The sequence below is a fragment of the Myotis nattereri genome, assembly GCF_964212035.1.
Source record: "Myotis nattereri genome assembly, chromosome: 1".
NCBI classification, from domain to species: Eukaryota; Metazoa; Chordata; class Mammalia; order Chiroptera; family Vespertilionidae; genus Myotis; species Myotis nattereri.
Window position 1 is genome coordinate 134,484,419 of NC_138075.1, and position 14,276 is coordinate 134,498,694.

Consider the following 14,276-nt stretch of genomic DNA (forward strand, 5'->3'; position numbering starts at 1 on the left):
ACCATCTTTGCAGAATTCTAACTTTCTACAGTATGTAAGCTAAATTGAGTTGTGGACTGCAGCCCATAATAGTGCTATAGGGAATATAATCTCAATTGGTTATTTCAATGGGGAATATAATGAAGTAAAAATGTCAGATCATTTGCAAAAGCAGATGATGTAGTTAAATGTTTAATTCTTTGAGCAAAAATATATTGATCCAATGTGGATATAAGCCTGAATTACTGCCTGGTGTATTAACTAAGTTTACCAGTGATTACCCTAAATCTAAATACTGACTCTTGTTTCTAATAGCCCACTATCTCTCACTGGTCTCCAAAGCGGACTCTCCTTCAAACTTAAGAAGCCGAGTTTTTCTTCCGGTGAATAACCTGCATGCTTGTCAGGTATTTGAAAGCACACAGCACTTTAAAACTTTTTACACTTGGGAACTTCTTTATTATAATTGTTTGAATATTAATTATTTTTTTCACAGGTTACATTTTATTACTTCTCCAGCAATATGAGTGGCAAATTAACAGCTGGCCTTCAAACTACACGTGGGGGTCCTATTCAACCTTTATGGCAAAACATAGCTGGGCCCCAACATCAGTGGGAGAGAAAGGCCATCAGAATTCAGTGCTCCCAGAAGTTTCAGGTATGTTTGTTATATTTTCTAGCTATTTTTGAAAGAAAGATGATAAGATTCAATTTTTTTAAAAAGAACTTCCTTTAAAAATATGTTTTTTATTGACTTTTAGAGAGTACTAGGTGAATTAAAAGTGGGATGACTAACTGTCCCATTTGGCATAGGACTGAGGGATTTGCCAGGACTTTTAAGAGTTGAGACAATAGTTCCAGGAAATTGGGTTGAGCAGTCACCCCCAGAAGACACTTAAAAAAGGTTTTAAGTTTATGTATCAAAACTGGAGTTGATAAATATTAAGATATATTGATATATCAGTAAAATATAACCTTCTAATTTTCTCCTTAAATTCTTGAATCCTCATTTTTTTCTTTATTTCTCTTACTATTCCAATGTCCTATTTCTTTTCATTTATTCTTAAGGCTCACTTCCCTTTCAGACTTTTCTCATGCTTTTGAGAGAACAGGGTTGTTGGGTAATGAGGAAATAGACTGTTTAATTAAATACTAATTCCAAATGCTGCTGACATGAAATAATTGTCATATTCATTTCATGGTTAAACTCAAATTATTCAATACAGCCTTTACTTTCCAAAATAATTTTGAGAAATAAAGTCAAAGCAAACCTTTAAAATATAAACTTATTTATACAACCTAATAAAACTTATGTATGGTGGAAATTATAATCTAATAATTATTACAAGGCTTCTTGGAAAAGTATTGCATATTTTAACATTTGGGACAGCCAAGCAAAATTTTCTAGTTAAAAGAGGATCTTAGAACATTTTATTCTGAATTAATTTGCTTTTTAAACCTGATTTGTGAGCCAATTTAGCCCAAGTGGGTTTCTTTTATCATATTTATTAAGATAGTGTAATATAGTCAATTTTATAATTTTGTTAAAGAGTGCAAAATCATTTGATATGTGATGAATTTAGCATTTGCTTAAATATAGTACTTGAATTGGATTTAATTTTAAGTTCAGCTATTTTGAATGGCTAAGAGGAAAGGCAGGAGAATGAGCAGGGTTGCTATTATAAAAATGAAATTATAAGATATAAGAATGGCATATTTTTTTTAATTGAGCTGTCATAAAATCACAGTATTTTGGAATTTTCAGGCTTTTTTAAACTAAATGTGTATTCGAAGAAATTAAAAGAACAGCCCTTAGTAGATGGTGAAATGACACCTGGACAGATAAAACTTAAATGGAATTGTGTGGTTAGAAACACAGTTCTGTCATTTTGAGCCTTTGCACTCAATTTAAATGATATATCAGTGTGTTGGGAGGTTATCTTAAGCCATTAGGCATTAGGCATTTAAATGATTGATTCACTTATTTAACAAAGGCTTATTTGGGGCACTAAGGATGCTGTAGGGGGGATTCAGGGAATGTTCCCAGCTCCATATTAATGGGAAAAGAGTTTTTCCCCAGCTCTATTGAAATAGAATTGACGTGAAATTAGGTACAACTAAGGGTACCAAGTGATGATTTGATGCAGGTATGTATTGTGAAATGATTATCAAAATAAAGCTAGTTAACCCACCCATCACTTCACATACTTATAGGTTGTTTTTGTTGTTGTTGTGTGCTGAAAACATTTAAAATCTACTTTCTTGCACTGGCTAGTGTGGCTCGCTTGGGCCCTGCCCCATGCATCCAAGGCTTGCCATTATAATTTCTATAAAGACACTTGCCCAGGTTGCAGGCTCAGTCCCCAGTAGGGGGTGTGCAAGAGTCAGACAATTGATATTTTTGCTCTCATGTCATTGCTTCTCTCTTCTTCTCTCTTCCTCTTTGTTTAAAAATCAATTAAAATATTTTAAAAATTAAAAAAACTACTCTCTTACCAACTTTCAAGTACATATTATAGTATTATTAGCTATATTCACCATGCTGCATGTTAGATACCCAGAACTTATTCATCTTGTAATTGGAAGTTAGTATCTTTTGACTACCATTTCCCTCACACCACAGCCCCTGGCAAATACCATTCTGCTCTTTTTAAAAGTTATTATTATTAATTGAATTTATTGGAGTGACATTAGTTCACAAAATCATACAGGTTTTAAGTGTACAACTCAATAAAACATCATCTGTACATTGCATTGTGCACCCATCGCCCAAAGCAAGGTCTCTTTCCATCCCCATTTCTCTACTCTTTGTTTTCTATGAGTTTGGATTGTTTAGATTATACATGTGAGATTATATATAATATTTGTCTTTCTTTGACTTATTTCACTTAGCATAATACCATCTAGGTCCATCCATATTGTCATAAATGGTGGGATTTCCCTTTTTTTCTGAATTATTTCTTTGTATGCATACGTGACATTTTCTTTATTCATTTATCCATCCACAGATACTTGAGTTGTTTTAATGTCCTAGTGATTATGAGTAATGCTGCAGATAGGGGAGTATAGCTATCTCTTTGAGACAGTTATTTCATTTCCATTGAATACATACCCAGAAGTGGGATTGCTGGATCATATGGTAGTTCTATTTTTAATCTTTTGAAGAAGCTCTATACTGTTTTCCATGGTGGCTGGACCAATTTACATTCCCACTAACAGTGCATAAAGGTTTCCCTTTCTCCACATCCTCTCCACTCTAACATGTGTGAAGTATATTTTGGTTTTGATTGCATTCTTCTAATAATCAGTGATGCTGAGCACCTTTTCATGTTAGCAATTTGTACAAATGTTTACTCAGGTGCTCTGCCCATATTGTTTATTTTCTATTGACTTGTATGAGTTCCTTACATATATTGGATATTAACCCCTTACTGGTATATTGTCATCAAAGAGAAAATTTTTGACAGGCTTGGGAATGAGACATAATGTGTTCCTGGATTTGGTGTGTGGAATGAGAATCCAGACACCAATAATGTATCTAATTTGTTGTGGCTATTGAAGTGCTAGAAATTCCTAGTTTATTTCTTACACTTTTCTTCTTACTCCCTTATGCCCCTTTGTCTTTTCTCAGTAACAACAAAAGCAATAATACAGAGCCAAGAGTGCTTTTGAGGGGATTGAGTCACATTGACTAGATGCTGCAGGATGAACCTGCTGAAGTCCTTCTGTCTGCATGCTTGTATAAACTTTAATGACTGACATGGGAATCTTGTTTATATATAAATTTTATCAGTGTTTACACATCTTTTCCATCTTTCAAACAGAGTGGATGGTAAAAATGTCTTGAACTATCTTCTTATGTCAAACTGTCTCTCTTTAGGTCAGGCTTTTTACTGGTAGAGCAACTCATTTGGATGTTGGGCAGAGCTGGAACCTGTTGGTTTTGTAGGTTAGACCTTTTATTTTTTTATTATATTTTTTAAAATATATTTTATTGATTTTTTTTACAGAGAGGAAGGGAGAGGGATAGAGAAACAGAAACATCGATGAGAGAGAAACATTGATCAGCTGTCTCCTGCACACCTCCTACTGGGGATGTGCCCGCAACCAAGGTACATGCTCTTGACCAGAATCGAACCTGGGACCTTTCAGTCCACAGGCCGATGCTCTATCCACTGAGCCAAATCGGTTAGGGCTAGGTTAGACCTTTTAAAATACCTTCCTTGTTTTTTTCAGCTGTACATTCCCAAAGGGCACATTGTATGGGTTGTTGATTAAATATGTGTAGTAGCTAAATATAAAACTTAAAATTCCCAAGTTTATCATCTCCAGTGTAGCTGAGGCAGCAGGGTTATTCATTTGAGTGCTTTAAAATGCAACAGTGGCTGCATCCAAAGCAGACGCATGTGCAGTGTATTAATTTGTTTCCCCAAATACTTTGTTGCTGATATGAAAACAGTGCTGCTACCTTACAGACTTTGTAAAAATGAGGAAATAATATGACTCTGTTGGGACCTTTGGCTACATCAATCTTTCAGGTTGCAGGTATGCCTTAGTTCTCTCCTGTCAGCAAGTGAGCAGATGTTCATTTGCTTCTGTTTGGCTGGGCCAGAGATGTGCTGTGCTTGTAATACTGCCTGTCACCATCCAGTAGCTCATTCCTGAAAAGCTATAGTGAGAGGCTTATTGGAGGGCATTTGTAATCAGTATCTCCAGACCGTGTCTGCTGCCTCATCAATTTACAAGCCTCTGAGAATTATTCTGTTTTTCACAATTTCCCTGCCATGCTGCCTTCTGGTCATTTTAAAGCCATCCGTGCTTCCTTTAGAAACATATAAATAGGAGATTTTAGACCCACCTGGACCTGGGCTCAGCATGAGTTTCTGAGAAGCCCTCTGGACTGTTAGGGCTTTTTCACTTCATCTGTAAAGTACTGGGTCCATCCCTTCAGAAAATTGAAGCATGCTAATTTTTGAGAGAATACTGCTACATAAACAGAGTTCTGTTTATGCATTTAGTCAACAAAGACGGCTGCATTTCAGTAAGTCATGAAGATGTTTAAGGAATAATAACAACCACCAATTTGTTGAGCACTTGCTATGTGTAAGGCACTGCGTTTAGTCCTTTGTGTATATTATCTTACTGACCCTTCACAGCAGTCCTCTGCAGTAAACCTGTAATGTACCCTGTTATTCAGTGAGGATTAGGAGCTTTAGACAGTGGAATAACTCCAAGCAGATTAGTTTAATTTCAGATATCAATCATGTAGTCACTGAGCCATGATAATTTTTTTAAATATATTTTATTGATTTTTTACAGAGAGGAAGGGAGAGGGATAGAGAGCTAGAAATGTCGATGAGAGAGAAACATCGATCAGCTGCCTCCTGCACACCCCCTACCGGGGATGTGCCCGCAACCAAGGTACATGCCCTTGACCAGAATCGAACCTGGGACCCTTTAGTCTGCAGGCCGACGCTCTATCCACTGAGCCAAACCGGTTAGGGCGTTGATATTTTTTGTCATGTGAAAGCAGTATGAGGATTTATAAGATAGAAAAAACATCCAACCCCCAGATTTGGTCAGATCTGTTGCATGAATAGCTGCTGCATTAGATATTCTTTGTCTGCAGTGTTGGGTGAAACCATATTATTATGCATTGTATGATGCAGTTTAACCACAATCACATTTTTCAAAGTTGCAGACATAAGCAAGTAATTGTACTACTGTCCTAAAATGTTCATGGAAGCAAAGAATAAAACAGTCATAACATAAAGGAGAAATTTAGTCCCCAGTTCAAGTGAAACCTTCCTTTATTACCCGCTACCCTCTTTTTTGTTTTGAAGGGAACCCGTGTACTGGTGTTATGGATAGAAAGGAATGAATACTGTGTTGCTAAATATATCACTGACAATGGTTTTCAAGTAGAATGTTTGAATTCTTAAGCTAAATGAGCAGTCAGTGCCTAAATTTTACTAGTAAAAAGATATGGAAGCTTTTTTTTTTTTTTTTTAAGTCTCACCTGAGGAGTGAGGCTATTTTTCCCATTGATTTTTAGAGATAGTGGAGGGGGGGGGGAGAGAAAGAGAGAGAATGAAGAGAGAGAAAGAAAGAGAAACATCGACGTGAGAGAGGCACATTGATTGGTTGCTTCCTGCTCGAGCCCAACCAGGTCCAGAGATTGAACCTGCAACCAAGGTATATGAATCAAACCCATGACCCTTCAGTGTGCTGGCTGATGCTCTAACCACTGAACAAAATCAGCCTTGGCTGGAAGCATTTTTAATATGCCATTATTTGCTTCTCATTTCTTTGATATTCCATTTAGAAATGCCAAAGAATTTTCAGCAGCCCCCTATTCAGAAACAGTAGATTTTTTTAAAAATATATATTTTATTGATTTTTTACAGAGAGGAAGGGAGAACGATAGTTAGAAACATCAATGAGAGAGAAACATCGATCAGCTGCCTCCTGCAAACCTCCTTTTGGGGATGTGCCCACAACCAAGGTACATGCCCTTGACCGGAATCGAACCTGGGACCTATCAGTCCACAGGCCGACACTCTATCCACTGAGCCACACCAGTTACAGCCAGAAACAGTATATTTTATAAAAATAGACAAAAAATAAGTTATTCATACAAATCAATATGAATTGTTATCTTAATGTTAAAAATTCTACTCTCAAAATTTTCAAAATTATAATCTAAGCCATTTTACCTTTTAATTCAAGAATATTTACTATCTGAACACATGATGGGGACAGAATTAGTCATTTTTCCTGTTTACTTAGGAAATAATATTAAACGTATACTACTAATTAAGAAAACTCTAATATAATAACTATCATTATAAGAGTTTCTGTTCCTGAAGTTACTTGTATAATCCAAGTTAGGTTCACATGCATTTACCTGCTGTCAAAGTTTTGTGTATTTTTATAAAATATGTTTTCAGTGATTTCAGAGAGGAAGGGAGAGGGAGAAAAAGTTAGAAACATCAATGATGAGAGAGAATCATTGATTGGCTGCCTCCTGCATGTCCCCTACTAGAGATCAAGCCTGCAACCAGCCGTGTGTCCTTGACGGGAATCGAATCTGGGACCCTGCAGTCTGCAGGCTGATGCTCTATCCACTGAGCCAAACCGGCTAGGGCCTGTCAAAGTTTATTTAAGATTTAAATCAAGTAGCTCAAGTGCTGACCCCTTCACTCTCTTCAAAGGCTATCTTCTCTTAAAATGTTAGGGCTGAAAGGAATTTGTCTCATGTTTTACTATTGGATTAGAGCAGGCCAAACTTGACTTTCCTGATGCTGCCAACTCCTAACTCTAGTATCTATGTTGTAATCTGCTTTGATTTTGCCACTTTTTAACTTTTATTATTTCCCCTAACACAGTTAAAACGAGGAGGATGTTTGGGGAAAAATATCCTTTGCCCAAGTTTTGAAGAAAACAAGGAATGCTAAACACCACTTCCCTAAGAAATACAACTACTATACCCCAACACAGCCTCTGATCACAGGACCTGGCTTTTTAAATCATCTTGGGATTCCACTTTCTTATATGTTTCAACCCATCCCTCTTTTTGGGATCTCAACCAAAATCCCTGGAAAATCTTTTTGTAGGAATATATGTAACTAGATGATCTAGTTATGCCTGATGGATCTTGTGTTTTGTGGCTACTGAGAGCCGTTAGTAAATTCCCCTACACTTAGAGAAATAGAAAAACATTTCCTTTTGTTGGATCAGTGCACTCAAATGGTAACCAATTTTCATACTAACTTTTCTCAGTTATACGAAGTTAACAATAATTTAGTAAAATCAATAAGTATGTTATGTGTTACAAACTCTGATGAGGAGAGGGTTGAAGGTAAGAAGGTAATTTAAATTTAATTTACTTTATTAGATCATGTGTGAAGATAGAGGATTAGAAATAGGCATGGAAAGAAGAGAGGTTTTCCTAGGTCTTGATTGATTGGACATGGACTGAACTAGAAAGTAGTTCCAAAGGTCAATTTGAAGTTTTGAGCATCTTCGGGTACTGTTACCGGATAAGAGAGGGGCTCATCTCCCCCAGTTGCTAGTAGAAGTGAGATTCTTGGAATAAGCACTTCTGGAAGCCCCCATGGGAGGATGAATATTGTAGAAAGTTTTATTTACTTGGAACTACACCCTGGGTTTTTGAAGTCCCATTTTCCTTAGTACAGTCATAAAAGAAATAGAGCTCAGCTGGGGTTTCAGTAGAGCTCAAATCAGAGCCAGTGTCCAGAGTCTCCTTTCCATGTGGGAGCCATGTCTAATCCAGCATCAGGATAGCTTATCTCGTGCTTCCCGCTGCAGATCATTGGTGCACTGCACACAGGATCTGCCTGGCTCTGGGCTGTGTGGGAAAATGCAAGGAAGCAGAAACAAAAGAGCCCAAGGAGTCACGAGTCACATGCCAAGAGTTACAATAGAGAGCAACAAGAGAGAGAATTCCTTTGTTAAGGGGGATTATGCATTCCCACATTTTCATGGGCTTGCAGTAGCCACACTCATTCTGGCCGACCATCTCTGTCCTCAGGTGTGATTGTCTTCCTTATGTCACCCCAAATTTACTGGGCATGTGTTTATGTTCCCTGGGGAGTGCAAAGTTGCAGCTTCCTGGTGAAGCTGCCCAAATGACATGCTATAATTTCTGGCTTTCCCTTTTTCCTTTTCTATCTATCTATTAAAGAGGCAATATGCAAATTGACCGTCACACCATCACAAAGATGGCAGCACCAACAGTGGAGGCTGGGTTCCCATAACAAGCCTTAACAAGCAATCAGCAGGGATCTGAGATTGCATGGCGTTGGGCCGGGGCAGGAGATCTGAGGCTGCGCCCCCCACCTGGTGGGGCTTGATGGGGGACCTCAGGCCATGCTGCCCACCCTGGCACCGGGCTGAGGGATCTCAGGCCATGACCCCCAGCCCAGCGCCAGGCCAGGGGACCTGAGGGTGCACTGGCAGACCTGAGGCTGCCCCCCCCCCCCCACCTGCTGAGGTTTGACAGAGGACCTCAGGCTGCATCCCCCACCCTGTGAGGCTTGATGCGGGCCCTGAGGCTGCACCTCTCACCCAGTGGGACTTGATCAGGGACCTGAGGCTGCCGGGCCAGGGGACCTGAGGCTATGCCCCCCCACCTGGTGGGGCTTTACAAGGGTGGAGCCAGCTGGGTTTGGATCTCGCCCAATGGGGGTGGGGCCAGTTGGGTCTGGGTCTCACGTGTTTTTGAGGCACCATGGGTGGGCAGGGACTTGACTCTGGGTTCCATGGCATGCCCCACACTCTGAAAGGAGGAAGATTTTCATATACATTTTACTAATTTTCTTTCATCTCTGACACTTCTATTATAGAGAAAGGGCAAATAGCAATATTAAAATATTTCCTCTAATTAATCCCCTTTTATTGTGCATGAATTTCATGCACCGGGCCACTAGTTATTAATAAGTAGCTAATTACAATGATATCAGTACCATTGTCAGAGAGTGAAGGTCAGGTGACAGGTCCAGTTCAAAGGGAAAGAACGTTATGAATTAGAACGGACTTAACACTATCTGAGTGAAAATGCACAGCAGGCTGTGGAGATGTGGGAGGAGAGCCCAGGAGAGAAGTTGACATTTGTGATGTAAATTTGTGTTTCATCAACCTGGGTGACAGTTTAAATCCTGAGGATGAATGGGTTTGGGGAAAGAGTGCAGAGAAAAATAGAAGAGCCTGATGATTAGTTAATGCCTATTTCTACTTATCTCTTTTAATATGCTACTATAGGTGTGTATAAGCTCAGCTCAGCAATGACTGGGGAATGTATCTATATGAAAAGGCCTTCAAGAAGAATGAAATGTTAATCTGCAGAGAATAGATTTTTTTTTCTGTAAACACAGTATTCATATAATAGCTTAAATATTTTAATAAATCTGTAATAGTTATTTAAATACTATGTATCAAGTGACGCTGTCCATATAATAACTCATTTATCCTTGCAAATGCTTTATCACATAGGTAATAGCCTCATTTTTGTCAATACCCTTTTACAAAGGAAAAACCAAGGCACAGACATCTTGAGTAACTTCTCCAAGGTCAGGTTGCTATTCAGTGGTGTAGTGGGTACCTGAGCCCAAGTAGTCTGCTTTCAAATATACACTTTTATCGCTCTTCTCTACTGCCTTCATATAAAACCATCCCTACACAACAGTCTTTGATAGATTGGTCCTGTTTTTAAGTCTTCACATGGTTATTCTGTTTTATGTGAAGAAAAGTTGACTTTTTTAGGGCTACTTATTGACAAGTTGCTCAATAGGTTATGGAGATTTCTTTCCATATTTTTAACAGACTTGCAGATAGTGTCTGGTTTGATCAAAATGTATCAGTGCACCATGTTGTAAGGAACAGAGGAGAATGCAGCACACCAAATGATCTGCTGGGGTTGACTGCATGCAGACCTGTTGTTAAGCTCAAAAGCAGTGCTGACTCTTTAAAATAATAAAATGTTTATATTATAAACAAGGCCTACCAATGAACACAAATTTAATGTATCCATGAATTAAGCCTAAAATGTCAATGGTATTTTTAGTAAGGGTGGGATAATACTCTTTACCAACACACCTACTTTCTTTTGATTTAAGTAATGAGGAGACTGGAGAGTAGTTTTTTTCTAAGTTTTTCAGATTAATTATACCTAAGTGTTTTCTCTTGGTGCAGACATGGGCTAGCTGCACATCACAATATAATTTTCAGTTATTGTAACAATAAGTCACTGAACAACCATTTCTGGTCAATGTCTCAAGCTATGTTTAGATCATGGCAGAAAATGTGGAGGGTAGCACAAGGACATCCAAGGCAAGACTGTGAGTAAAATTCAGAAAACCAGAGGTGAAAATGTGGTAAAGTTGTGAAATGCCAAGAATAGAGTTCAAGATGGAGCCTGGATACAAAAACTGATAAATACTAAGTAGTATGAACACATGGGAACCAAACACAGAGGATGATTATAGGGCAGAAGCCAGGTGAATATTGTATCATTTCACAAACATGTTACCTAACCTATGCTAGCCATGTGAGACACAGAAACGACTGTATTTTTTCCAGTCCTTTCGCATTTATGCTTTGATATCTTTCCACTTGGAATTGGCATGGTCACCCAAGTGCTTCTAGGAAGTGATGTTTCTTATTTGTAGGCTCTCTACCTTAAGATTGTGAGATAGTGATGTTCTTTGCTTTGTATTTTTGTTTATTTCTTTTGTATTTTTGGGCAGGTTGTTTTCCTTTCTTTAAGCTTTGCAAATCATTTTATTTTATTTCATGTAGGTTGTTTTTCAAGGTCAACTGATTTCAACTCATGAACAGGATGAAGTCATAGCTATTGATGATATATCTTTCAGTTCAGGCTGCTTGCCTGCAAATGGTAAGAACTTTTTATCATTTTGATCCTCATTGTGTAGAATAAATTCAGTGCAATGCAAACTTTGTAATGACTTTGATCTGCTCTTTATTTTTGCCTGATGTTTTAGAGTGTCCTGTTTTCCATTGTGTAATAAATTGTCTAACAATGGCCAATCTATGCCAGAAGTGAATATAGGCTATTCTTCACTGACTCTGATGCTATAAAGAGTTGAAGGGGATAATTTAGTTTCAGATTTGAGACCTTGTAGCAGTGTTTACCTGGCTAGTTAAATCTTACCAAGAGAACTCTGTCCTTCCTAGTAAAATGAGAGAAAACTGACCTCCACAGACTTGAAATTGAGTTCTTGCAGAGTTGATGTGATTATTACATTGAGAGACACAAATGGAGATATTAGTTATAATTTATTTTCTATTTAAACTGAGATAGCTACATTGATAAACTACATATATCAGATCTAAAAATGATCCATATTGGTCCCTTATATTAATTGAATAGTATTCAATTCCCCATTCACATTGTTATCAATAGAAAAGATCAATGTTAAAACTTAATTTGGTTAGGTAAAATGAATGCAGTCTAATAATCAAGCAAGAATTATATAGATATAGATATAGATATAGATATAGAAATAGATATAGATATATATGTATATCTATCTATCTATCTATCTATCTATCTATCTATCTATCTATATATATATGATAGTTGACAGATTTTTTTCCTTTCTAAATTTTTTCTTACTCTAGTATGATTTATCAGAATAAAGATAGTTACTTTTTAGAGAGGATTCCAAGTTCTAATTTGGTGTAAAGATATGGTAATTGTAGTAAATATTTCAAGAATAGAAGAGATGATCAAGAATAACCAAGGAATCTTGATAAATGGTGTCTGTATTGTGCTTGGGTTTTAAACAGCACTCTTACTTATAGGATAAGAGCCTACAAATATGTAGCACCCAGAACAAGATAGGGATTTATAGGAATTGTTGACACTGGAACACATAAAGGTCTCTTTCATCTTTGCATTTTTTGTAGTCAGCATATCTTAGCTAAGAAATCACTATATGATAAGTTGAATATAGATAAATTGAAATGGAGAATTTCAAGGGAACAGAATATAACTCACTCATTTCTAGAAGTAAATAATTGAAGTATAAGCTTCAATGCCTTTTCACTAAATGAAGATAACATTTTTAGCTTTATCAGAAGGAATGCAATATATCAGGATAGAACACATGGTTAACTTCAGGGAAAGCAAACTCTAGTGACTACTCTGCTATTTAAATCTCTCCTAATATGCCTTCCTCTGTTACCCAGCATGGTACTGTATTCCTGGGTCCAGAGCACAGCCAGCTTATGCTTAGTTTTAATGAGACTTCTGGCTCCAGACCTTGATCACTTCATCAGTGTTTTGATATATCTCAGCTTCATAGTTTCTACAGAAATTGGAGTCCACCAAAGTGATCCCTAACTAGTCCTAATCATTGGCCATTCTAGGTAATCACTCTCAAAGGTGAATAAGGCAATAAAATCAGCTATTGTTTGGACTTTCTAAACTGTTAGGAATTTAGAAATGAGCTGCTGTCATTGAAATTATTTGCATTACAAATTTACACAGGAGCACGCTGGGGTTGTGTTTTGGAATTGAGATCACCTGCAATGGGACTCTACTATTATTTCAAGCATGAACTTTCTCCTTGGGAACCAAAGCCATTTCCCTAATTACCAATGATACATATTCTAGGTCAAAGGCCAATGTAAATGAGTCACAATAAATTACAAAAGACAAATACCAGATCTTTTAGTAAGCACTCAGAAGAGCTCTATAGAATTATTATAGAAGTAAAAAAAGCAATAGTAGAAATAAGGGCATCAGAAAGTTAGACATTAAAGGAGAAGTTGTGGTCATATAGAAAAATATTGCAGCCTACAATTTCTACGATAATAGTTCTAGATAATGTTACCATAGTGTTTTTGAGATGGTGTGAAAATAAAGTTCACAAAAGTTGAGGCATGAGTTTTAAAGATAACTATTGGCTAGACCTTTCACATGGATATTAAATTGATACAAAACTATTAGATTCAGGGCCAAAGAAGAGAACTAAAACAAAACAAAACAAAAAAATCTAAGACTGAAGTCTTTGATGAATATGGACAGCAGTATGGATGACACATGATACCCAATAAGTTGGGGATCATTAGCCAAGACGTTTTTATACATGGAAGAATAAATCAGTGTATAGGAGCAACAATGGAAATTTAGAGAAATGGCAAAATTAATTTTAGGCCTTGTGTTTTATGGGGCATTGGAAAAGGATGTCAGCCTTTGGGAAAGGTACAACGGAAGTGATCTTACAGAAAAAGCTAGTATTCAGGTAAGGTCACATCGTGTGTTCTTTAAAAGTAAGTGAAGAAAGTTTTGTATTTTGTTTCTCAGAGTGAGCAGTGAGGGGAAAACAGTGCTAGGAGTATTAATAATGAAGAAATAGGATAAAGCATGATGGGATAGGATTGGCATTTGGATAGAATTGCATTTTGTAAATGGCAGGAATGTGAGAGATGGTAAAATTATGTACCATTAAATTTCCAAATGAGGCTCTCCAGTCAAGTTCAGGCACTATCATGATAGACTAAATTTAGATAATCATCAGAATGACATGGAGGAGTGATTGATTCTGGGCTTCGCTGCAGACCTGCTAGAGGGGAACCACTGAGGATGGGGCCTGTATTTTAAATAATGTTTTCAGGACATTTTTTGTGAAGCTAGCCAATCTCAGTTTTAAGAATAGAACTGGTATTTGGGATGCTATTTTTATGTTGATTATTATACTTGACAATGACTGCGCTGAGTCAGAGCTAGCTATCTAGAATCAGAGGCTTCT

The 14,276-nt window shown here is 37.2% G+C and overlaps 1 protein-coding gene across 1 annotated transcript in view; it reads left to right on the top strand.

The window, feature by feature from the left end:
- The window catches only part of MALRD1 (MAM and LDL receptor class A domain containing 1), a gene marked incomplete at both ends in the record, with an annotated part of 616,248 nt that overhangs the window by 39,223 nt on the left and 562,749 nt on the right, over window positions 1-14,276 (top strand). The window contains 3 exons of the mRNA XM_081103892.1: window positions 295-386; window positions 476-637; window positions 11,299-11,395. Of these exons, the coding sequence (XP_080960018.1) occupies window positions 295-386; window positions 476-637; window positions 11,299-11,395 (351 nt within the window). The remainder of the gene's footprint in view (window positions 1-294; window positions 387-475; window positions 638-11,298; window positions 11,396-14,276) is intronic.